Source organism: Marmota monax, unplaced genomic scaffold (genome assembly GCF_021218885.2).
Source record: "Marmota monax isolate L192 unplaced genomic scaffold, Marmota_monax_Labrador192_F-V1.1 WCK01_AAM20220418_F8-fsc00002, whole genome shotgun sequence".
In the NCBI taxonomy this organism is placed as follows: domain Eukaryota; kingdom Metazoa; phylum Chordata; class Mammalia; order Rodentia; family Sciuridae; genus Marmota; species Marmota monax.
In genome coordinates this window covers 32,029,376-32,054,017 of record NW_026693571.1, presented here as the reverse complement: position 1 = coordinate 32,054,017, position 24,642 = coordinate 32,029,376, and the positions used below count along the sequence as shown (strand labels likewise).

The following is a 24,642-nucleotide window of genomic DNA, read 5'->3' as shown; positions in this document are numbered from 1 at the left end:
GTCATAATAATATTCTTCCAGCCCCACCCCAATTTTTGTCTTCCATCCTTAATAGTGATAAATATGACTTGGTGAACATGCTAAAGGGACAGTATTTGCCATTCTTGGCAAATAAAAATATGTTACTTAGCACTCAGATTCATTAGAGATCAGAAGGTTTTTAATTATTTAAAGAATTCATTATTTTGGTGTGTTCTAGGTCTTTGTTTATGCTCGCAGGCTTCTTGCATTAAGTAGTTTGCCTCTTTCTGTAACACAGTTTATATCATACTTGGAACTATGTGGCCTTTTCATATAAAAATCTTATTACTTGTATTATACACGGATACGGCAGTTTTATTTATGATTAACTAAGCTTTATGATAAAGAATAGAAGTGATTCTGCCTTGGCTGTAATAGAAAATAAAGAACTTTGGGAAGATGGATTACATATAAATGCCAACTAGGCATAAGGTCTTATCTCTTCCAGCTTTGGCTAGTTGTGATGCCAGCAATTTTTAATCATGAAAGGAATACTTTTTCTATATATTTCCCCTTTACTCTTTATAAACACTGATTAGTTTGTGAGCATGTCCATTTCATATTTGGTTGTTAATTGGAAAAATATCAAGAGAAATGAATGCTTCTAAAATTAAGTTTTTAATGAAAATCACTTAAAGTAGATTGAAGATTAAATGTTTAAAAACTCAGTGAAAGTTTTATTAGAAAGGACAAAACCAGTGGGATTTTAGAAGATGTTTCAAATTAAAGGAAGAGTATTTTTAAAGTACGTAACTTTCATTTGTTATTTTGTGATGACAACTTTCTTAATTAAAAATTTGTAGTGCTAGTTGTTGATTTAAATGAATGCAGTTAATCTTCAAATGCAAATGCAGTGAGTTAATATGGAATACATTCCATTGTTCACATACAAGCACACATGGTTAATATTTAGATATGTTGATTATATTTTTATATTGTGTGGTATAAAATTATTTAGATAATGGCAATTGTATGCAATAGGTAAAGGATTTTTAATGCTTTTAGAAATTTTCATGTTTATAAAATAGAAATAACAATACAATGCAGTTCCATATACCTATCAGTCAGCTTTGAAATTATCAACTTTCTGCCATTTCAAAGGTAATTTTTAGTTAGAAATAAGAGATTAATTGAAGGGTATACCCTCATTCATTTATACCTTAGAAAGTGTTTTGGAACTTTTTTTATGGAATTGTTGGCATGAATTTACAGGGAGGCACCTTTAAGATATTTATCTTGCTCTGCTTCTATTGAAAAGTCATGCTTTTTAGAAGAAGATGAGTTGCCAACTGAAGTAGAGGTACAGATAAATCTAATGACTTGGATAACTGTTTTTTGTTTTTATTTTTATTTATTTATTTATTTTTGTAGTTATAGATGGAAAGTATGCCTTTACTCTATTTATTGTTACGTGGTGCTGAGGATCGAACCCAGTACCTCACATGTACTAGGCAAGTACTCTGCCACTGAGCTACAGCCCTGGCCCTTATTTTTATTTTTTTAAAAGTTTTAACCTTTATTTTATTTATTTGTTTTTATGAGGATCTGAGGATTGAACCCTCACCCTTGCTAGGCTAGTGCTCTACCATTGAGTTACAACCCGAGCCCTGATAAATTGTTTCATAATACCAACATTTCTGGAGAAATATATACATCTCTTTTAGATAAATTATTTTTTAAAAATTTATTGATTTTCAAAATTAAGTTTTATCTGGGATTAATAGAGAACAATAGTCCAGACTTCCATATAACACAGTTTTCCAATTTTAGAAAATAAAATGCTCTTAATCAAAACTTTCAGTCCTTTATTCAGTGTTAGGCACCATTAATATTCTACGAGGAGGGAAGAGGCTTCCATTTATTTGAAAGCTTTGGCTTTATGCATTGTTATGACCCATACATGTGTCAGCAGAAAAACCGATTCTGAGCAGTTCAAAAAGGTGCTGCTGTCTTGCTGTAAGATTACATACTCTGTGCAACATAAAGGTCTTCAAGAACTGTGTGTTTTTTTTAACACAGTTCACATTTTTCTTTTATTATCTATCTATCTATCTATCTATGTCTGTTTATTTGTTTGTTTATTTATTTAACCAAGGATTGAGCCCAGGGGCACTTAACAACTGTGCCAAATCTCCAAGCTTTTTAATTTTTATTTTGAGACAGGGTCTCACTAGATTGCTTATAGCCTGGCTATGTTGCTGAGGCAGGCTTTGAACCTGCAATCCTCCTTCCTCAGTCTCCTAGCTGTGTATCACCATGCCCAGCTTACTTAATACAGTTTTAACTGTTTTTTTAAATATTTACCCCTTACTCCATATAGACTAGGAAGAGCATATTTGCCAAAGAGGAAGAATGCTATCCATAGGAGCAGAGATAAAACACTTGTAAAAAGCAGAATAATTCTTGAGGCCATTTTAGTGTTTTTTCTTTTTTGTGATGCCGGGCATGGAACCCAGGACCTCATGGGTGCTAGGAAAGCATACTGAGCTACATCTCAATCCTATTTATTGTTGGGGAAAAAAAAGCCTGCTAAAATAAATAAATAAATAAACAAATAAATATTTTTCTTCAGCATTATGGGTTAGTGTAATTATTATTTTGCAATCACCATTAAATCATTAAGAAATGACCAAATTATAGTTGTTTTCTGTATACTTTTTAGGAATTCAGAAAAGATCAGTATGCTTTTGCTAAAATATTTACTAACAAAAGCATTTAGGTACTATTTCATTTATTTAGGACATTGTCACAAGACATTTTATTGTGACTTTCTGATAGTATTGGTTGAGTTTATTCTGAAAACAGTTACTGATTGCATGCCTACTCTGTGCTTGATCAAACCCATGCCAAAATGGGACTTATTTTGCTAGTGGGGCAGTCAAGACTAGCATAAATGGATCAGTATTGTTTTATTTGTATGTTTATTTGTATGTGTGTTGGCAATGGTAAGAATGGATGCTGGGCTGCTCTAACTTTGGGATCAAAAGAAATGAAGTCAGGGCATTGTGGAGAGATTTCTGCAGTGTAGAGGTGCCCTGGATGCTCTTTCGTGGCAACAACCCTTGTGCAGGGGAAGGTATGTTTGTGCAGCATTATGCAAGGCACAGTAATTAAGTATACTATAGTCACCATAGTAAATAAAGTAGGACTTGCACTCAAGGACAGGGAGTTCAAATCTTTTTTCTAAAGATTAAAAGGTGAGATGATCTGATGTAATCTGATTTAATTTAATTAAAGATGTGAGAAACCTGATTTAATGTTTGGAAAGATCTCTGTGGAAGTTATGTGGAGGATGGGAAACAGGCATGGAAAAGTAGAAACAGAAGTCTTCACTGGTAGTCTTGGTAAGAGATAATGATGGGATAATGTTGGCGCATTCTAGGTTTTACCAGAGTTGACAGTGAGTGTGGTCAGTTCTGGGGGATGGATTTTGGAAACAGGTGTTGATAGAGACATGATGTGAGAAAAACATAGGAGACAAGGATGATGACTTCAAGGTTGTGGCCTAAATATTTGGGTACTAGTTTTGGGAAAGCAGATTTTTGGGAGAAATTCAAGTTCTGTTTCAGACACTTGAACATGAGATAACTATTAAAGAGTCAGTATTCAAGTGGCTACATCAGTAGATGAATGGATTGGGAATTTGGGTATAAGGCATTGCTTTCGACATCATCAAAATAGATTAAATATCAAATTTAATTTGAGTGGAGATTACTTGTGTATAGAGTAAAATAGGGCCTGGACATGGTGACATTTAGACATTTCTCAGGTAGAGGAAAGGTGTAGGGAGAATCCCAAGGAGACAAAAGATAAGACTAGTAAGTTAAATGGAAAACTAGGAGACCCAGGACAGGAAGCTTAAAGGAGATGATGCTGTAAGAAGTCATCTACTGCTGCTGAGAAGTAGAATTAATGTAAGGACATGTAGGCTTTTTAGGTAATAGGAAGTGAGCTGATTACTTTAGAGCCTCCTGCTTCCGAATTTTAGGGACCAAATGATGAGGTATAGTGGGGAGAGAGTAAAAAAATGGAGACAGTATACATAGACATCTCAAAAAGGTGATTTTTTTTTCTTTAATGGGAAAAACAAAATGTAGATAATATCTGGAGGGGGAGTGGAGTCAAGAGAAGAACATGAACCTGTACAACAGGTGATGCTAAGTTGTGTTTGTATGTTATTGAAAGTGATGGGGAGGGAGAGGGGGAGGGGGAGAGAGGGAAAGAAATAGTTGATAATGCAGGAGAAGGAAACAAACTGATGAGAGGAATGAGATCCAGTGTGGACGTGAAGAGGCTGGGCAAGGATAGGACATAAGGCCAAGCTCGACACTTAGTTTAAGGCCAGATGTTTTTACACCTATCACTTGTCACTATCATCCTTTCCTATCAAAAATTGTGGTTTCACCTTCTGAAGAAATCAAAACCTGTATGTCAATTATGTGCATACAGGTTTTGCTTTTGCCTCCTGAAATTAAGTGAGGTTCAGCTGAAATGTTTTGAGCAAGGAACTGAGGATGAGAACCTCTGAAATATTGTCCTGGAGCAGTACAGGTCCCAGTGTATAAAGACAGGGAGTTCAGATCTTTTTTCTAAAGATTAAAAGGTGAGATGATCTGATGTAATCTGATTTAATTTAATTAAAGATGTGAGAAATCTTTGCTGTGGGATCAAAGAAGGAGGCACCTTAGACGGATCCAAGGTTGCACAGAGTGCTATTTATTTGAGCTATACTGATAGAAGTATGGTTCCTGGCTATAGCAAGAATAATGGATTTCCACAATTTGAATCAGATAAAGTGGACAGAACAAAAGTGACTTTATCAAGTGAGAAAGTCTCTGGTTTATTTTAAACTAATCTCAAGTATATTAGGCTAATATCAAGGAACAGTCATTCTCCGATTTGCATTTCTCTTTGTGTGTGTACTTGTTTCAAAAATTTAATTGGGATTAAGATAATAGAATACTTCTTGAGGATATTGTTCATAATGTAACTTTGAGTATTTAAACATTATTCATATTTTCCCCCTTAGGGATGAATCAGCTGAAATAACAAATCCTTAAAGTTCTAAAGCCTCCATTTAGTCATTGGTCATAAAAATACTTGGTTAAAAAAGCCTACTTTTGTTTGGATGAGTTGTGAATGATGTCATCACTTTTTAATTTAATAGATTTTTCTTTTTTCTTTTTAACTTTTGGGTTCCCTCCATACTCTGTTTATCTTAGGGAACATTCATTTTTCATATGGTGAAGTTGATATTTTATTAGATGTTTTGTTTTCTACCATATGTTTAACAAATTTTATTTTATTTGCTTGTGTTAACCCAGGTACTAGTAATACTCATTTTGAGGCTCATAAATGATTGTGGCAGGCCATATAAAATAATCTTAATTTTCAACAATACATGGTTTTTAATGACAGATATTGAATTCAGGTTTTCTTCTCTCTTACAGGTTAATGTGTGAAACTGTGAGATATGAAAGACACGAAGCAAATGAAGTTTTATACTAGTAGGTGTTTCTTTTCTCTTTATACAATGTATCATGCAGTGACTAAATTTCCTTACAGAGAGTATTAGTAACACCTGGCTAAATCAACATTACCTTATTTTTGTACTAACCTATAGTTTAGAAATGTGAGACATTTCAACTGTTTCCTGTTGTAAAATGGAAATTTGCAGTTTGTTTCATGATCAGTTCACATTTGTATCTCTCTCATGTATGTATCAGATACATTATTGCATATTTTGACATTTTTATCATGATATATGAAATAGTGCACAGTCTTTCCAACAAAGCAGATTATCCCCCGCACCAGGTGAGATGCAAAGATAAGCACAAATGGCATGTTTTAGTTTGTACTGCTTTCAGAAACAGAAAATAAGCTGCCTACACCTCTTTGGGTATAGTTTCTCTTTTAAGTAGTACTGACACCCCTTTCATGATGTGTAATGCATTTCTTACAAAATGACAATCAATTTTTATAGAATGTGGCAAACATACTGAATAAATATTGGCATATTAAGGATAGATGAACTGTGTTTACTAGACATACTGTTGGGCTGATAATGTTTGTGAAAATTGACTGTTATTCTGTTGATTTTTCTTCCTGATTTTCAAAGCACTTACAATAATTACTCCTTTCCAACCATACTATAGGGATGATCTATGGCGATAAATAAAACATAGCTTTTGTCCTTGAAGAGTTCATAATCTGTTGAGGGGTAGAAAAAGAACAACAGGAAAACAACAAAAACTACAAACTGAAATATCTGTGAAAATATAGATATGTGCTAAGGGTTGGAGAAATGCAAGGAGGGTAGGGGAAGTGAGCAGCCTTAGATAAGTCATGGCCTTGTATTAGGCCTTGGAGGTGAGCCCTGCAATTCAGAGACACTTCTGTCATAAGCAACAGTATAGACAGGCACACAGGTGGAAGGAGCCTTGATTGATATTTTGAAAGCTGTAGTAAGTTTAGTGCCACTGGCCTGTGTAGCCAGGGTGATCAGTCAAGAGAAGAGGCAGACCACAGTTGTATTTCCCTGTGAATGTGTTGATTAAAAAATGGTCTCAATTCTTATTGATTCTTTAAGTAACTTTACAAATGAGTGTTTTTCCCTCTTAAATAACATTTTTTTTTTAAAAAAGGAAAATTATAAAAGCTTACAATATTAGAGACAATGGTCCATCAAGTACTTATCATCCAACATTTCTACTCATGGCCAATTATGTTTCATCTTTCTTCAATTTTGGAAGCAAATTTTAGATATCAATTTATCAAAATAACTCAATTATTTGTAAAAAAACTAAGTACAATATTATCATCAAATCTTTAAGAATAACTTTTAAGTATCTTGACTATTTTCAAATTTGTTTAATAATTTATTTGTACTTTATTTATTTGAATTAAGTCCAAATGGGAGCTGGGGTTGTGGCTCAGTGGTAGGACTCTCGACTAGCATGTGTGAAGCACTGGGTTCAATCCTCAGCACCACATAAAATAAATGTACTGTGTCCATCTACAACTAAAAAGACATTAAAAAAGGAGAAAGATCCAAATGGGATTGTGCTTGTTGGTTATCTTTAAGTCTCTCTCATTTTTTTTTTTTTTTTTTTTTGATACAGGGGGTTGAACCCAGAAGTGCTTTACCTTTGGTCTCCATTGTCAGTCCTTTTTATTTTTTGAGACAGGTTCTTGCTAAATTACTGAGGGTTTTTACTAAGTTGTTGAGTCTAGCCTTGAATTTGTAATCCTCCTTCCTTAGCTTTCTAAGATGCTGGGATTACGGCAGTGCAGCAATGCACCACTGTTCCTGGCCTTAAATCTCTTTAAGTTTGGTGGTTGGTTTTCAAACAACAAAGTAATGTGACCAAATGCCTCCCAACCATATCCGTACCCTCCCAGGTATTACCTATGACTACATGAAATAAATTATGGATAGACAGGGGGATCAGTGAGGAGGAATCAAGGTGGTATATGCTTGACCTGAGATAAAAACTGAGTGGTTGGGGAGTTGAGTGTGGGTTTTAGATGTAGGAACTAGGACAATTTTTAAATTGTAAGTTATGAGACTGTGACATCTAGGAGCTGGTCAGCAGGCAATTGCCATTGAGCACTTACAACAACATAACACCAAATAAAAAAGAGTAAGAAATAACCAAGAGGTTATTGGTAATGGGAAAACTAGCAAGAGGCAAATGCCTTTAACATTCTTACTCTTGAAGATATTAGGATGTAGATAACTTAAAACCCTTGTTGGTTTTGGGAGCAGTAATGGATACCACTGGAACGGGGGTGTGCAAACATCAAGTGTGGAAGTCTCTGATGAAAGTTATTGACATCATTGAAGTAGTACAGTGGCAATGATTGTTAACATTATCATTTTTGTCCTTGCCCTCCGAAACTTGGTTTTGGCAGTGTCGATGATGACGAGCTGGTGGCAACTGTTTCCTTTGTTTCACATGTTCTTAAAGTGCTTTGTGTGCACTAAGTACTTACTCTTTATGGATATCTTATGAGGTAGCTGTTACCATCACCTGGATTTTACACATGGAGGAACTGAGGCTTTGAGAAGATAAGGAACTTGCCTCAGCTCTCACTACCTCAAGTGGGACCTGGGTTTGAGCCCCTAGATATTGTGATTCTGTGGCCTCAGCTCTTATCCCAGTCACTAGCATTTTCTGTCCTTTTTCATGCCCTGGCACCATAAAAATTATAAATTATATAAATGCTGGGATAAATGCACAATCTCTTCCTACTCTCATCCTCCCTAGGATGGTAGAATCCAGAACCCACCAACAGCTCTGTCTACAATTGACATGATTCCTTAACAGTTTCTATTTATTATTAATTTTAATGAAGCTGGCTTATACTGTCTTTAGACATAATCTGTTTTTCTTAAGTCAATTTTGACAGTGCACATGAACTATGTTGATAGATACTCTTATATAGAATGCATTTGACTTTGTAGCTAGACTTGATTGTAGAGGTTGTTCAGATTTATTTGGTTAGAATCAAGTGATCATGTGTAATATGAAATGAATTGCATTCTGCCGTCATATATAACAAATTAGAATAAGTAAATAGTTTAATAAAAAAAATTAGGTGACCATGTTAGTGAGCAGTAAAAAGTCTGGATATTCAATAAATCCTGGTTTTGTAAGACCAGAAATTCTCAGAGACCAGTCATAGATTCATGTAATCTGATTCCTAGTATTTGGCCCATCTTGTGATGAAGGGTAATTGAATTATGTACTTCTATGATTCTTGAACAGACTTGCTTCTGCTCTTACCAGTTTGTGTCAGTGTAGTTTTAAAAATTAAAGAATACCCGTGTTTGTGGTGTATATGAATCTGTGATAACTTAACAATAGTATCCTGCTTTGGGGACCTATTGTTATTACCTCATGAGGAAATGACTTGTTTCTACTTGTTCTCCCTTGAGCTTAGTTTGAAGCACACCATGTAGCCAGAATATCAAAGACTTTTAGTCTTTGGTTTTATGACCAAGAAATGAGTAGTCATTTTCCTTATTATGTTTCAGTGCTTGTGACTTCTAAGTCTATGGTTTTAATGATTTTGCCAGGTAAATATAATACTCTTTTGATCCTCCTCTGTACCTTATTTTTCTCATCTATAAAATGGAAACAATAATAATAGTTCCTATGCTGCAGGGTTGGGTTGAGGTTAAGGTACAATAATGTGTACAAGCTACTTAGAGCAGTGCATACGTAGTGCCTAAAAATGTCAGCTACTGACATCATGGTCGTCATCATCATTGTGATAGTTTACGGTTTGATCCTCCAGTTTTTTAGCTGCTTTAAACTTCAGTTAAGAGAATTGCAACAGCGAGGCACTAACTTCTGTGGGTGTTATTGTATTAACACTATGACAGCACGATGATAAAAATGCCACTATAAACTGTATCAAGATTTGGGGGGAGTTATAGCTTTGATAAAATTGCATTTTTCAAGATTTAGAATTGCTCTTTTAGAATTGGATTGTATTTGTTTGCCTTAGAAAGTTAGATTGGAATTAGTTGAATTTCATACAATGGAAGACTGTCAGGTATTTTTTGCCTTCATTTCATTTATTATCTAATATAGGTTAGATATTTTACTGTCTTGGGAAGACTAAAGTAGATAACATAAATTCTTAACCTGAGGGACCTTAATTTAGAATTGTCTTTAAGAATTTAATCTGAAATTAGGTACACATATATTTAAAAACTCTGGATAAAAAAAATAGCAAAAATTACAACCTACTATCAAATAAGCAGACAAGTTGAATTCATAGAACCTGGCACTATCTCATAGTACAGCCCGAGACTGAGTTCAGAAAAGTGACTCTTTTCCTTTAGTCTTTCCTTAATGGCCAGCCATCTGCACTGTTTCATACTATGAATAAGTGTAACTCTGCCTCAGTGTCTGTTTTCCACATATGTATCTGACTGAATGTTTTGATTTCCAAAAGACTTTTCTTTTTAGCACTTTGTTAAGGGGTTTATTCCTCTTTATTCCAGGAGAGAAAATTGTTCTTCCATAAAAGAGCTGCATTGAGGCCTCTTCATTCTTTTAAAGCATTTTCACTTAGATCTGTAATGGTGCAGTTTTGAAGTTGGGGCCTCAGCTGAGTTATCATTGCTTTTAGCAGTCTTTTCATGTGTTGACTTGGTTTTCTGATTCTAAGGCAGCTCCCCAGCTTCCCTCAAGGCTGCTAACATGTTACTGTCCCCTTCATGCTCTTCCTCAGATGCCCCAGTTTACCTGCGTTTGCCTCTTGTCTCACTCATGCGCGGAGGAGAAGAGATGTGTAAAGTAACTGTGCCTCTTCTCACTGTGTTTCCATCCTCTTCCTCTTGTCCCTTTCCCTGCAGACTGTAAGTGGGCCACAGTGTCTCCCACCATTGGCAAGTGTCCTTTGACTCCCTTGACCGTCCCCACCAATTGTGCTATTCTATTCTTGTTCTTTGGGACATGGCCAAGGTTTTAATTTATGTTATAGTCTTGTTTTTTAATTGTTACAAAAGTCCTTAATCTACCACGTTGTTTGACTTTGTGTCCTTTCCTTTCTTATCCGTAAGGATTAAATGCTGTTTTGACATATCTTTGCTGTCCATGTTTTCATCAATTTAGTGTGTTTGTATGTGTGTATGAAGAAAATGGTGAAACCAAGATTTTAATTTATTTGAAAAGATAATCTTTAAAGAATTGGCCTTTGCAGAGAATCGTAGGATAGGGGATTTAATCATCAAACCTGGCATGTTACAATATACATGATTACTCTATGTCAGTGTGAAAATTCAAGCATACCCACATATACATACTTTGAGAATTGTTTTATATATGTATGGTGATACCTCAAGGCTTCCTGACAATTGATGATATTATATTTACTATTAGTTTTTATATGAAAGTGTTTTTTTTTTTTGTGGTGAACCAAAGGATAGTTTAAATAAAATCATTAAAAAATGTGATCAGTTTGTAAATTCTAAGAGGGTTGGGGACTATGTTTGTATCCCAAGTTTACATTTGCCATGCCTGTCACAGACATTTGCATTTAATCTGTTCTTTGCTGTTAAATTTTTGAATTTTCTATTTCAAAGGAAGGTGCTCCTGTGATTTTAGACAAAGACCTTTGCTGTGGTCTGCCTTCCTAATAAAATGGCTGGTTACATGTCATTAGGTTTTAGATTCTTTATCAGTTTTCTGTAAAACTACCTAGTGAATAAAAACCTCTATTAAATTAATTTATAGTAGATACATGTGTCTTACTTTATATGCTTTCTGATAAACGTGGGCTAGTGGTGCTACAAACTGTTTTGCAGAGACACCTATATTCAGTGGAGTTAGGTGGATTGGCTTTGAATTTGACTCTCTGGGTATGTTAAAAGTTACCTTTAACATTTCTAAGAGCTGGATTACCCCAGGTGAGGAAAGAATGGATTTCTTGTGAGGATGACATTTTAATGCCTAAGTTTCAAAGACAAATTTGTAAAATAATTTCACCACTCATTAGTAGTTTCAAAAAAAGTCAACTTTTCTGATTTGATTGCTCCTTAAAATTTCATAAGTTGTTCCTTGAGCTCTTGGATAAATCCCTTCACCCTCAGTATAGATGAATCATTGGTTTGCTATAATGTAATAAATATGTAATTTGAATTGACTTTTTTTTTTAAACCTGATTGAATAACTTTAGCTCCTGGGGTAACACTCCATTCCATTTTTAAATGAATTCTGTGAAATTTAAGAATGAGCTCATGGGCTGGGGATGTGGCTTAAGCGGTAACGCACTTGCCTGGCATGTGCGGGGAACTGGGTTCGATCCTCAGCACCACATAAAATAAAATAAAGATGTTGTGTCCACCGAAAACTGAAAAATAAATATTAAAAAATTCTTAAAAAAAAGAATGAGCTCATAAGTTCTTCAGTAGTTTATATTGTTCATTCTGCTGGTTAAATTAGTTGTCACCATTTAAAATTAAGTGCATTGTCAAGATGTGTCCTCTGTGTTTTCAATAGAAAGCTGAAATATCCTTACTATTTTAATCAATCTTCAGAGTTCTTACATATTACTGACTTACCTTGTTTGTTGGTTTCAAGTCCCTGTAATTGACTTGCTACTGATTGGAGAATAAGGATTTTCTGAAAAACTTACATGTTAAAATAGCACTTCTTTTTCATTTTAAGTGTGAAATAAATTTCCATACATTTAGTGCTTTTAAGATGTAGAGCAAAATTGTCCTCTACTTCAAAAATGTTGTTTTCATGTTTTGGGCATTTTTATATGATTTATATATATGTAAACTTTATGAATGGTATTATAATAAATATTGCTTTTCTGAATGTAAAAAATGTGGATAAATGCCAAAGCTTCTAACTCTTGGTCAGTTCTTTCTGACCGTAGCAAAAATGTGTGTAACATTTTCTGTTCACTGGTCACTGGTTCTTTGATTTCCCTGCTGTTTTTCTCTACTTAGTTACTGGAACCTTTCTTAATCTTCATTTTGTGTGTGTGTGTGTGTGTGTGTGTGTAACTCAAAACTTGGGGACAGTAGCCCTAAGGTGATAACTTTGCCTGCCTTTCACCCAGATGCCAGTGTCTTTGTCGTTTTGAAGTAGCCCGGAGTGGAGTAGTATTCTGGACAGAAGAGCTCGAGCTTTCTATAAGCAGCCCCTCAGATGGTGTGTGGTTTCACTTATTCCTATCTCTGTGGTGCTGAGTCGCCCACCAGCTCCTCCTTGGTCTTCTCAGCCAATGTTTCTGGACTTCTCACCAGTGTTCATGTGACACTTTCCTCTTCACAAAGTGATCGTGGTCTTTTTGCTCATCTGTGTTTTAATTCCTTGTTCATATTACCTACATGAAGCACTCAGAGGTGCTTTCTCATTCTTCAGCCCCTTCTGGTTGTGCCAAGACTATGTTATACTTACCCTGCTTAGGTGGGAGGGTCCCCCTCTTGCTAAAGTGGGAGGAATTCTCTCTTGCAGCCCCAGCACCCTTCTCAGTCCTCACTTTGTCAGGATCATCTTGAAAAATTATTAACTTCTGGTCCCAAATTGCTTGGATTTTGCAGTACATTTATTTCAGCTTGCCCCTCCCTCCCTCCCTTCCTTCCTTCAATTGAACCCAGGGGTGCTTAACCACTGAGTCACATCCTCAGCCCCTTTTTATATTGTATTTAGAGACAGGGTCTCACTGAATTGCTCAGGGCCTCATTAAATTTCTAATGCTGGCTTTGAACTTGCAACCCACCTGCTTCAGCCGCTGGGACCACTGGAATTATAGGCGTGCACCACTGCACCCAGCATTCAGTTTTTATTTGTCATTTCTCCCTCCAACCCAGAGACTTAGATGAAGGTGTTGGTGGCGGCCAGTTTTGAGTTGAAGGCAATGATAGGCTCAGTATCTGGTACCCATAGCCATCTCTGGCTCCACCTTTGTTCTGTCATAACTTTCTTGCCAGTCCCCCTGCCTTCACGGCCATCAGGCTAACTGTCTGGCTGGCTGGGCTCTGTTTAGGTTGTTGTATTAACAGCAAAGTAACTTTCTAACAAGTTACTTTCTTGTCCTCTAGTAATCTTTTCTTTTTCTTTCTTTCTTTCTTTTTCTTTTCTTTTCTTTTCTTTGTTACCAGGAATTGAACTCAGGGGTACTTGACCACTGAGCCACATCCCCAGCCCTATTTTGTATTTTATTTAGAGACAGGTTCTCACTGAGTTGCTTAGCACCTCACTTTTGCTGAGGCTGGCTTTGATCCTCCTCCGTCAGCTTCCTGAGCCGCTGAGATTACAGATGTGTGCCATTGTGCCTGGCTCTCATAATCTTTTTGACTGATTTATATATTAGCTTTTTAGTTCTTCAACCTCCTTGTCAATTTGAACTCGATCACTGTATTTGCTTCTTGCATGAACATCACACATTTTATGTGGAGGCATCGCCACCTTGTGGGCATTTAGGATATTGCTAAGGAAGTTCATGAAGCCTGGCTTCATCTTCCCAGTTAATGGTGAGTTGAAACTCCCCTCTTTGACTCTCAGACACCTAAATATGTTCTTGAAGTTGATGTTTATTCAGTTCAGTAGTTCTTTATTAGGAAAATATCTGAGTGCCAATCAAGAATTGTGTAGTGTATATTTCATGGGAATAATAAAGAGAAATAATTAAAACACTCTGACAACTGTTCCATGTGAGTATGTTTAAAGTGCTTTGGGAAGCTAGGAGGAAAAGATTCACATTACCTGAAAGGTGCTCAACCAGAGAATCGTGCTTTATAAGCACAAGGGTGTCATGATCTGATTTACCCAAACAAATGATAACTAGGTACAACACACAGTTATTGCCTAAAAGGTAGAAAAAGATACCTCAAGAATAGGAAGTCATTAGAGAAAATACATAACTGAATGAAATTAGATGTGATAAGTGTTTTGGAGTTTGGAAAACAGTGAGTGAGAGGTTTTTCTTAAATGAGTAGGGTCTGAGCCAGTTCTTGAGGTACAGAGAGTGGGGAAAGGCAAGTTTGGCAGATTGGCAGAGTTTGGAAAGGGCAGACAGGAAAGTGGCCAGCCAGGAGCAGTAGATTACCCTAAGGTGTAGCAGAAAATAGGGTGGGAAAGTGTGGAATCATATCATGTTTGCCTCTTGCCCATCATTCCAAGCATAAACTTATCATTCCTATGTAGATATGGGATGATGTATCATAGAGACAATATAGTTTCGATTGCTTCAGACGATTTCTACGTGATTATACTGGAAGGTGAATTGATCCTTTTGTGATGGTCTATTTATATTTTGTTTGGCTTTATTATTTTCCTTCCTGTGGATGAGAAACAGAACAGGAACCTTTAATAAGAGGGCCTTGTCATGCACCTGGGCTTTCCTGGCTTTCTTTTTGTCTGTTATAGGAAGGGATGTATTGGAATCAAGTCAGTTGTCCATTGCAGTTCTTTTACAAATTATGGGTCTTCTCTTAGTGTGCCTTTGATAGAGCGGAGAGAATTGCAGAGTACTGCTTTGCTACTTTGGTCTCTTTGATCTTAAGATTTTTCTTTTCTACCCATTACCAGTGGTGTCAGATTTAGGTTATTTGGATGCCCAGTGAGGATTCTTTAGGATTTAGCTTTTGCCGTCTTGACAACCCTTGAAGGCGTTGCTTAGCTCAACATTCTGAAACATAAAACAACTCTTACAGAAAAATGAAAATAGCACTGATTAATAAGACATATGTAACTAATTGCATGAATATTGATAGTTTTAGTTTTTTTTTTTTTTCCTTCCTTTATTTCCTGTTGGGGCCTGATAGTAAGACTTTTTCTGGAGGGTTTTCAAAGTTGTTAAGGCCCATGCATAGCAATCCCCTATGTTTGAAAGTCACTTTAATGGATTGCCCATCTAATAACCAGAAGACAGAGGTGAGATAGGTAAGTTAGGGAACATGCCTTTTAAATTAGCATCTCAAGTGATTTGGAACCACTGGATAGAAGAGAATCTCAGTGATAGTTCTGGGTGATAATAATTATTATTGTCATTACTACAACTACTACTGTTGCTACTGCAGTAGTGTCTCATTGCTAACCAGCTTTGTTGCCTGTGCGTCTGCAAGGGGGATCTTAATTTCTTACCCTTAAAGTATAGAAAAGCGTACTGCTGCTGCTGCTACAGTACTGAGTACTATTCTTATAACTTAAGTTTCATCTTTAAAAAAAAAAAAAAAAAAGGTCACCATTTTGCACAGTAAAGATGCAGTAAAACCCCTCTGGTAACAGCTGCATTGTGGGAAGAGAGTCTTTAAAGGGAAGTGGGTTGTACCCCACAGTGACATACTGCCTGCTTCAGGCATTGTTGCAAGTGAAAAAAAGTGAACACCATCAGCACAATGCTTTCTGATCAAGTCAGGAGACTCTCCTGGACTAAGTAAAGCATTTGGATGGTGGCATCGCACAACAAGGAATTTTTCAGACAGAAACTAAATGTGAATTCTTTAGGGAATGGATGGGAACAGAGGGCAGGAAGATTTTTCTAACTTCAGCTATTTCCAGAATACCTTCAAAATAGGATCCACATTTTTTGTATTCTTAGTTTTAATTAACTTACAAATATAAAACCTGAATCCTTAAGAGAGAGAACACAATAACAAAGAAATTGTGATTACTATACATGGCATGAAGCAAATACTCAGTAAATTCAGTAAACATTTATTGATTGAATGATTTGCTTATCTAAGCAAATATAACTCCTACTAGTGACTTTGGAGTCTTGGGAAGAGAAACAGCCCATCTCTGTTAGTCAGCTTTCCAGTGTCCACAAAGGAGATCTCAATTTGACATCTTTTGAAAAAGTTCCGTTATTGTAAGAAAATACTGAGGTGCACAACTTCAAAAGCAGAAGGGTTTATTTTGGCTCACAGTTTTGGAGTAGTCTTTTTGCTTTTGGGCCTGTGGTGAGGCAGTGCATTCTGGTGGTGAGCACATGGTGGAGGAAGCTTTGCACTTCATAGTGGCAAGGTTGCAAAGAGGGAGAGGGAAAGACTGGAGTCTGACAGTCCTATTCAAGGGCATACCCCCAAGACCTAACTTCCTTCCCCTGGGCCCAGCCTCTTAAAGGCTCCATCATTTCCCAATAGCACTGCCACCCTGGGGACCAAGTTTCAACATAGGGGCCTCTGAGGACACTTATCCAAACCATAGCACTGTCTATCAGATAAATAATTTATAACCAGTGGTAAGGATTGAGAGGGCCCTTTTCTTACTTTTCGATTATCAAATCTTTTTCATAGCTTTCCTGACCCAAAGAATCAAATCTAATTATAGGGTAGTGAGTGGGTATTCTGCATGCCAGAATATTAGCTATCACAATATTGCATCCGTTTTGAACATTTGTTGCCTGTCACTTGACGTGTGTTTTGTGATTAGTCTCAGGAAAGCTCAATTTATAAACTTTGCACTTATTTTGTTCATATCAATTTGCCTTTGGAGTTTTTTTTTTTAATTTTTTAAAAGATGAAATTAAAATTATAAGAATAGTACTCAGTACTGTAGCAGCAGTAGCAGCATGCTTTTCTATACTTTAAGGGTAAGAAATTAGGATCCCCCTTGCAGACACACAGGCAACAAAGCTGGTAAGCAATGAGACACTACTGCTTTGATATGAACAAAATAAGTTCAAATAAGTTCCCACCCATTCCCTAAAGAATTCACATTTAGTTTCTGTCTCAGAGTTTATAAACTAATCACAAAACACACATCACGTGACAGGCAACAAATGTTGGAATAACTGAAAAGCCAGTTGATGTTATATTCTCCACGTCACAGTCAACCTAGACCTTGTTGCCTTTTGTTGTTCTTTTTAATGTGGTAATACTGTGAGTTGTCATAGGACAATTATTATTTTCATTAAAGGATCATTGTTTGTTTAATCCTTGCAGCAGCTCTCACATACTTAATAAGTGGTGATCTACTTTAATTTCCTATTTTTAAAGATTTTATTTCCCTGCACCTCACTTTTGGTGATAAAGAGAACATTGTAAGAATAGATTACAGTATATTTATAGAATATTTTTCAATGTTTTATTATCTAAAATTTTTAAAATGAGTTTTGTGTTTGGAAGTGTTTTTTTTTTTTTTTTTTTTTTTGATTGGGGATTAAACCCAGTACCACTGAGGTACATTCCCAGCCCTTTTTTATTTTGTGACAGAGTCTCACTAAATTGCCATGGCTGGCTTTGAAGTTGCCATCCTTTCAGGCTTCTGAGTTGCTGGGATTACAGGCATGTGCCACCATTCCCAGACAGATTATACTATTTTTACATGGCATAAATCAGAATTTAATAATAATGCTGCTACCTTCTATTAAGAAAGACAAGTACATTTCCCCCAACCAGGTAAATAAATGATTGCTGGTTACAAAAACCATTGATTAAAAACTGTGTGAAAAAGGACATAAATTATTGTGAAGTACTTAGCATTTTCAGTGGAGAAAGCATTTTACTTTTATTGTTCCTCATTGGAATTAAATTCTGTTTGACAATTTTTATTTTCCCTTTTTGCCTTGCTTAGAGGACTAAGTATTTATGAATTTGGTTAAGAATGAACTTGGGGAAATAAGATGATCCAATGCAGATTTTACTCTGGAAGTAGATAGCACAGTAACAATGATTAGGTGATAGTGATTGGTCTTATTAATAACTTAATTATTCAGAATTGCAAATAGGATTTAGTGTCCTTTAGAAGCTTTTGGAATGAATTCATTTACCAAATGGAAAATAAAAAAGAACTTGTCAGAAATTGCCAAGGACACCCTTGTAGCACACATGTGATTCACTGGCTAAAGAGAGAAGCAGAGTCTGCAGCTTTCAAGATATATCTAAAAAGAAATGGGGTCCTTTCTACTTCTTGCACTGGCTAGAATGTAGATACTGAGGTAAGGTTTGGAGTTGCCACTTTAGAATATGAGGTGGGAGTCCTGGGTCGAGGATGACCAAGCCAAAAAACAGAAGAACTGGCTTCCTGGCATCATGGATCCATATCTATCTTGGACTTTTAGTGCTAACACTGTTAGGTGTGTGTGAGAAATGAGCTTCCTCCTTGGTTCAACCACTGTGTATTCAGATTTCAGTTTTTATAGTTACTAGGCTCGTATCCTAACCAATAAAATTCGACAAACCTGACTTTATAAAATAAAATAATCTACACAGGGCTAAAAGCATTACAGAGTCAAAGGGTAATTTTTATATAGTAATTCCAGATAATATAAAAATCTCATAATTACTAAAAAACAGGTTAAACGTTATAAACTGATTTCATAGAAATAGAAATGTCTTATGAACATAAGAAGAAAAGATGCTATTTATAATAAAAAGGAAAACAAATGAAAAATAAAATGAAACTGAGGATCCTTTAACCCAAGCAGTTTGGCAGAAATCGAAAAGTTGGAAGAAAGTTCCAGTGGTGTGGTGCCTGTGGTCTGCTCCCCCAGGCCTGTTCTTACCACCTGTTTGACAGCTCTGGCTCACTGCTAGGCCACACTCATGACCCTCAGCAGCAGGTGGGGGAGGTAAAGGGAGGAGGAGGGGAGGGAACCGGGTAGAGGTAACGAAATTAGACCAAACTGTACTCTCAAATTGTGCACATATATGAATATATAACAATGAATCCCACTATTATGTGAAATCATAATGGACTAATTCAAAAATTTAAAAAGGGCTGGGGGAAGAGTTCAGTGGTAGAGTGTCCCTGGGTTCAATCCCCAATAATAGCCCTTCCCCAACACAAAAACAAAAATGGAATTAAATATGTGTAGGGAAATGTGGAAACTTAAAACTTGATGTATTGGGGAAAGGAATGGGAGTTACACCGATATCTCTTTGTATTTTTTGTTAACTGAAGCAAGTGGAAGTATTTCCTGTTTAAAAAATTAAAATAAAACTTGGAATTCTGTTCTAACATAGAATAAATATACCAGTATCTTTTACTTATTTCAGGGATAAAATTAAGGTTTACAAATGATTTTAGTAGTTGAATAAAGTATTTTTATGTACATGTTTTATATTATTTATAATTCTAGAAGTAACATGGATGCTGCACTTTGTGTTATACATTTTGAAAAAAATTATTTTGTTGATGTTGTAGACAATTGTCTGATTATGTTACCTTTTCTTTTCAGTCCTGATGATATTGGGACCTGCTGGTATATCCTTCTCTCTGGTTCCGTGTTCATTAAGGAATCCATGTTTCTTCCAAGAAGCAGGTATTGTAGACAATCTGTAATGATGCGTGATGCTTGAAATTCTCTTGCAGAATTGAGTTCTTTTGCCAAATTCTTCTACTGATACAAAGCAAGGCAGAAATGCTTATACTGTGCCATAAGCAGTCTTTGAGTCTAACAAAGGACAAGAAAAGAAAACATGCCGACAGCATGTAAATTTGTTACATGACCATGTTAACTTTCTTTTTGGGCACATTTGTTCCTTGGGAATGAAATTGCCTTCAAGATGGCTTAAGTAAAGAAGAGTTAACTTTAAAAGTATAGCAGGCAGTCTCAAAAGCATCTGAAGAGAGGCAAAGAAGGTTCATTAAGACCACATGGGACTAGAAATGGAAAGCCAGGAACTGTCTTTGACTTCTCTGCTTTTCAGAACCATATGGTCTCTCATTTTTGCATCTGTCTGTGGATTGGCTTCCCACTCAAAGGCTATTAATTTCTCTCTCCCTGTGACTTTGGCTTGTATGTGCTGACTGTTGATTTATGACCTTGTGTCCCTACTGTTTACACCATTTGACTGTAGTGTTTGTGTCCTTTCCTTGGATTCCTTGGGATGCAGTCTGACTGACTCAGTTTGGGGTGGGTATATATATACCTGTCTTCCAGGCCTCTATGGCCAGGGACTCACCTATCAGAGCATGGCCACCTGTGTTCAGGTTAGCTACTGATTTTCAGTGGTTGCTTTTTTCCTCCTAATTGTGTGTGTTTTCATAAGCAACTATTTTTATTTAGACTAAAGATTAATTTTTTTTAACCAAGTATTTTTATTTTACAATACTGAATATTTAAATTGTCTAAATTTATTAAAGTATTGAGATCCCCTTTCACCTAATTTCTCTGTAAAAATATTCAAGTATGTTCTGGATAAGTAATTTATAATGGGTTAGGGTTAAGAATATACAGATGAAAACAATCTTTATAAAAAATTAGAGTCAGTGAGATAGGGAGAGGTAGTTTTTCACCGAAGCCAAGGATTGGCCTAGGCGTGGCAGCAGAAGGGAATGGGATGGGCCTTTCGGGGCCAGAATGGTAGTGAAAGAGTGCCAGGGACACATGGCATCTAATTAAAAATCTTCTCTGGTGTAATCCTCATGCTTTTTTGCCCTTCTACTTCTCCAAGGTCAGGTTGGCAAGTGTTACTTCTCCCATGAGGGAGGGAGCTCTATTGCCTGTTTGTTGTTCTTACAATATCAGTAGTTGTTATAATGAGAATAGCGTGGCTGGTAGTAGTAGCGGTAGTAATAGTTGTAAGAGCAATAATAAGAGTTATAAAATGATGATAGCATGATAGCTAAAGCTTTTATAGTGCTTCTGATTTGCCAGGCATATTTAAAATGCTTTGTATATATTAAGTCATTTAATTTCACTATTCTCCTTTGAGATAGGCAGAATTATTACCTGTATCTTATAGATACGGAAACTTGTGTATAGGGGTTACACTCCTAGAAGTCTGCCTAGAAAGTCTGAATGACCCTGTGAACTAGTTCCTATACCTCTGTGAATTCTGCTTCCTAGAGGAATGGAGAAATGAATAGCAATACTCTTCCTGTCCTTCAAACACAGAACCTACTGTTTTGTTCCTTGCAGGTTCTGCCTGACTCTTTCTGAATGTGGAAGGTGGAGGCAAATAATATTGAAGCACCGGAATATTTTAAGCATTATATATAATTTTGGTTTATAAATCAATAATAATTACTATATAAATTCTCAAAGATAAAGGAAAAACATCACTTAAAATCCTCCTGTTCAAGATGATTATTCTCTAATATTCTAGTGCTGCTTTTCTCTAGACTTTGTTATGTGGTCCACATGCTTAAGATCATACTTTTACATATAAATTAATATCTTGCTTCTGTCAGTTAAAGAATATGTGTATATATATATATGTGCATTGCCTCATAAAAATTTACTATAAAGATTTATTCTTTGTGACTTTTAATGCCTAGTTAAAGATTAGGTAAGTATTTGAAGTTTTCACAATTTAGTTAATAATTTCAAAGGGTAAATGTTTTATTCTTTTTATTATAAATAATGCTGTAGTAAATGTGGTTTGGAATCTATGCATCTTAAGGACAACACCAATTAGTGACTTCATCATCATCTTGAGACAGTGTCTGTTGCACAAATAAAATCCATAGACAGAAGCCCTGGAGCAGGGAAGGAGCCTGCGATGGCTTCCTACCAGCCATCATCAGCTAGTCAAGTAACAGCTTGTTCTAACTTCTGGAAAGGGAACTCAATGTTCAGAAAACTGCTGTTCTAGAAGAAAGAGGACTTGCAGTTCAGCCCTATTTCATGAGCACATTGGACTCTATGTCTAATTATTTTAAAAGATGACATAAGTTACAATGTCTCTGGCTGGATGCCAAATGCTTGAAAGTCAGTACTTTAATGGGATGAAGGAATGGTATTTCAGACTGAATAAGCCAGTACTATATATAGGCTATTCCTTCACGTTGCACCTGGTGACATTTGCTCTGTCCGAGTTGTTTGTTTCCTGTGGGGTTGTTGCCTTAGGAATGATTCTGAGATTGTTTTAATAAGAAAGAGTCAGTCCACTGGTACTACACTAACGGTTAACGTTCGTATCTATGTATATAGAAAATAGACGTTCAGTGTGGACTAGGAGTTGCTATCAGCCCAGTTTTAAAAAACAGGTTTACAGATGATTCTGTACATTTACTTTTTTTTTTTTTTTCCCACGTAAGTCTGGAAGTTGGTTATTGGTCTATGTAGTAAGTAAACTGAACAGTGTCTCTTAGCAATGTCAATTCATTTTACCTTGAGCAATTAGTCTACCTCAGTTAGTTTTGAAATAAAAGTATCTTCAGCAACATTTTTATATTTTTAACTAATTTCTCTGAAATTATTTTGATGCCCGATTTCATCAGGTGACAAGGATGCTATACATTGCAGAAAATCTGTCATTTGGCTTCCACATCTCATTAGCTCTATTGAAGTGGTTGGTTGATATTTAAATCAATAGTATGTTTTTCTGTCTTTTCATTTTTATTATCTGTCTGGATAGATGAGGGTTATTTTGGTTATGTACCTTTACTTTGATTGTTCATACATAAATATTGTTTCTGATAAGACTTATAACATTTATAGAGCCTGTGAATTCCAGTGTGACTCTCAGTGACAGCTCCCTTTCTACCTTACTTCAAGCAACTTGTAGTGATATGTTGTTTTTATGAGTTTTATTTTAAATCTTCTAGAAATTTGTCAAGTTTTGAATCATAGATGTTTGTACAAGTAGCCATAATGTCATGTATTTTATGTCATTGCATATAATCTTGCCTTAACATAGAGCTAAACTCATATTTGAAGTACCATTTGTATTCTTTAAGCAGTGTCCACTTTTTTTCTTAAAGTGTTGTAAAACATGAGTTCAGTTTCTTTGCATCTATAGAAAGATTGCAAACAAAAATAATTTAGAACTGTAGGGTGTGGGTTTAGAGGGAGTGTTTTTTGTAGATGAATCCAGAAACAGTGTAAACTGTGTAGGTTTTTCCAAGCCTCTAAGCAAAGCAGGTGTAGGCACTATGATATGCCACTGTGTGCTGCACAATTTTATGAGTATAGTTTACATCTATCATCCTTGTAAATTAATGGTTGACAGGCAGAGAATAGTAAGGCAAGGAAGAGTATTTCCTTTCTAATTTTTCCCTCCTTTCTTTTCTTCTTCCTTCCCTCCCTCCCCCTCTCCCTCTGTCACTGGGGATTGAACCCAAGGGCATTTCACCACTGAGCTACATCCCCAGCCCTTTTACCTTTTCTTTTCTCTCTTTTTAAAAATATTTATGTATTTTAGTTTTCGGTGGACACAACATCTTTATTTTATTTTTATGTGGTGCTGAGAATCGAACCTAGTGCCTCACACACGCACGGCAAGTTACCTTTTCTTTTGAGACAGGGTCTTCCTAAGTTGCCTGGGCTGCCCTTGAGCTTGTAATCCTCCTGCCACAGCTTCCTGAGTGCCTGGTTTCCCTGATTTGTTTTTTATTTTATTTTATTTTTTAAATTATTTTTAAACTGTATACGGACACAATGTCTTTTTTATTTATTAATTTTTGTGTAGTGCCGAGGATCTAAACCAGTGCCTCACCCATGCCAGGCAAGCGCTGTACCACTGAGCCACAACCTTAGCCCCTGATTTATTTTAAAGGCACTGTTTGCAACTGTAGTGGGGCTAGAAAACAGTAGATGAGAATTATAAAATTTCAGGTTTAGAAATTTTCTTTTTTAATATAGTTTTTTAGTTGTTGATGGACCTTTATTTAATTAATTTATTTATATGAGGTGCTGAGAATTGAACCCAATGCTTCACACATGCTAGGCAAGTGCTCTACCACTGAGCTACAACTCTAGCCCCTAGAAATGATTTTCTAATGTACTTTTGGTTTATGTTACAAATGTGTAGGACATTAGTAATGTTTATTGTCCCAACATACTCTAAATCAGTACATTTAAAGAACTAAATAGAAATCATTGCATACTTTTACAATAGTTTATTGTATAAAGAATTAAAATGTTTCAGGAGATAGAATTCCTAATTACTCTGAGTTGATCATTACACATTGTATACATATATGGAATTATCACTCTGTGCTTCATAAATATGAAATTATTACATGTTATTAAAAAAGAGAAAGTGTTATATGCTTTACATTTTTTTTTTTAAATTGCTCCACTGTTGAGGCATCACAATACCAGACCTTAAACTATACCATAAAGCTATAGTAACAAAAACAGTATGGTATTGGCATGTAGACAAAAGGTACAGAATAGAGGACACAGAGACAAACCCACATAAATATAGTTATCTCATATTAGACAAAGGTGCCAAAAACATACATTGGAGAA

General features: G+C 35.8%; 1 protein-coding gene across 7 annotated transcripts in view; it reads left to right on the top strand.

The window, feature by feature from the left end:
- The window catches only part of Rapgef2 (Rap guanine nucleotide exchange factor 2), a 261,682-nt gene that overhangs the window by 90,800 nt on the left and 146,240 nt on the right, over nt 1–24,642 (top strand). For all 7 annotated transcript variants that reach the window (XM_046458877.2, XM_046458873.2, XM_046458878.2 and 4 more), the window contains exons 3-4: nt 5,472–5,528; nt 19,678–19,761. In XM_046458877.2, the coding sequence (XP_046314833.1) occupies nt 5,472–5,528; nt 19,678–19,761 (141 nt within the window). The remainder of the gene's footprint in view (nt 1–5,471; nt 5,529–19,677; nt 19,762–24,642) is intronic.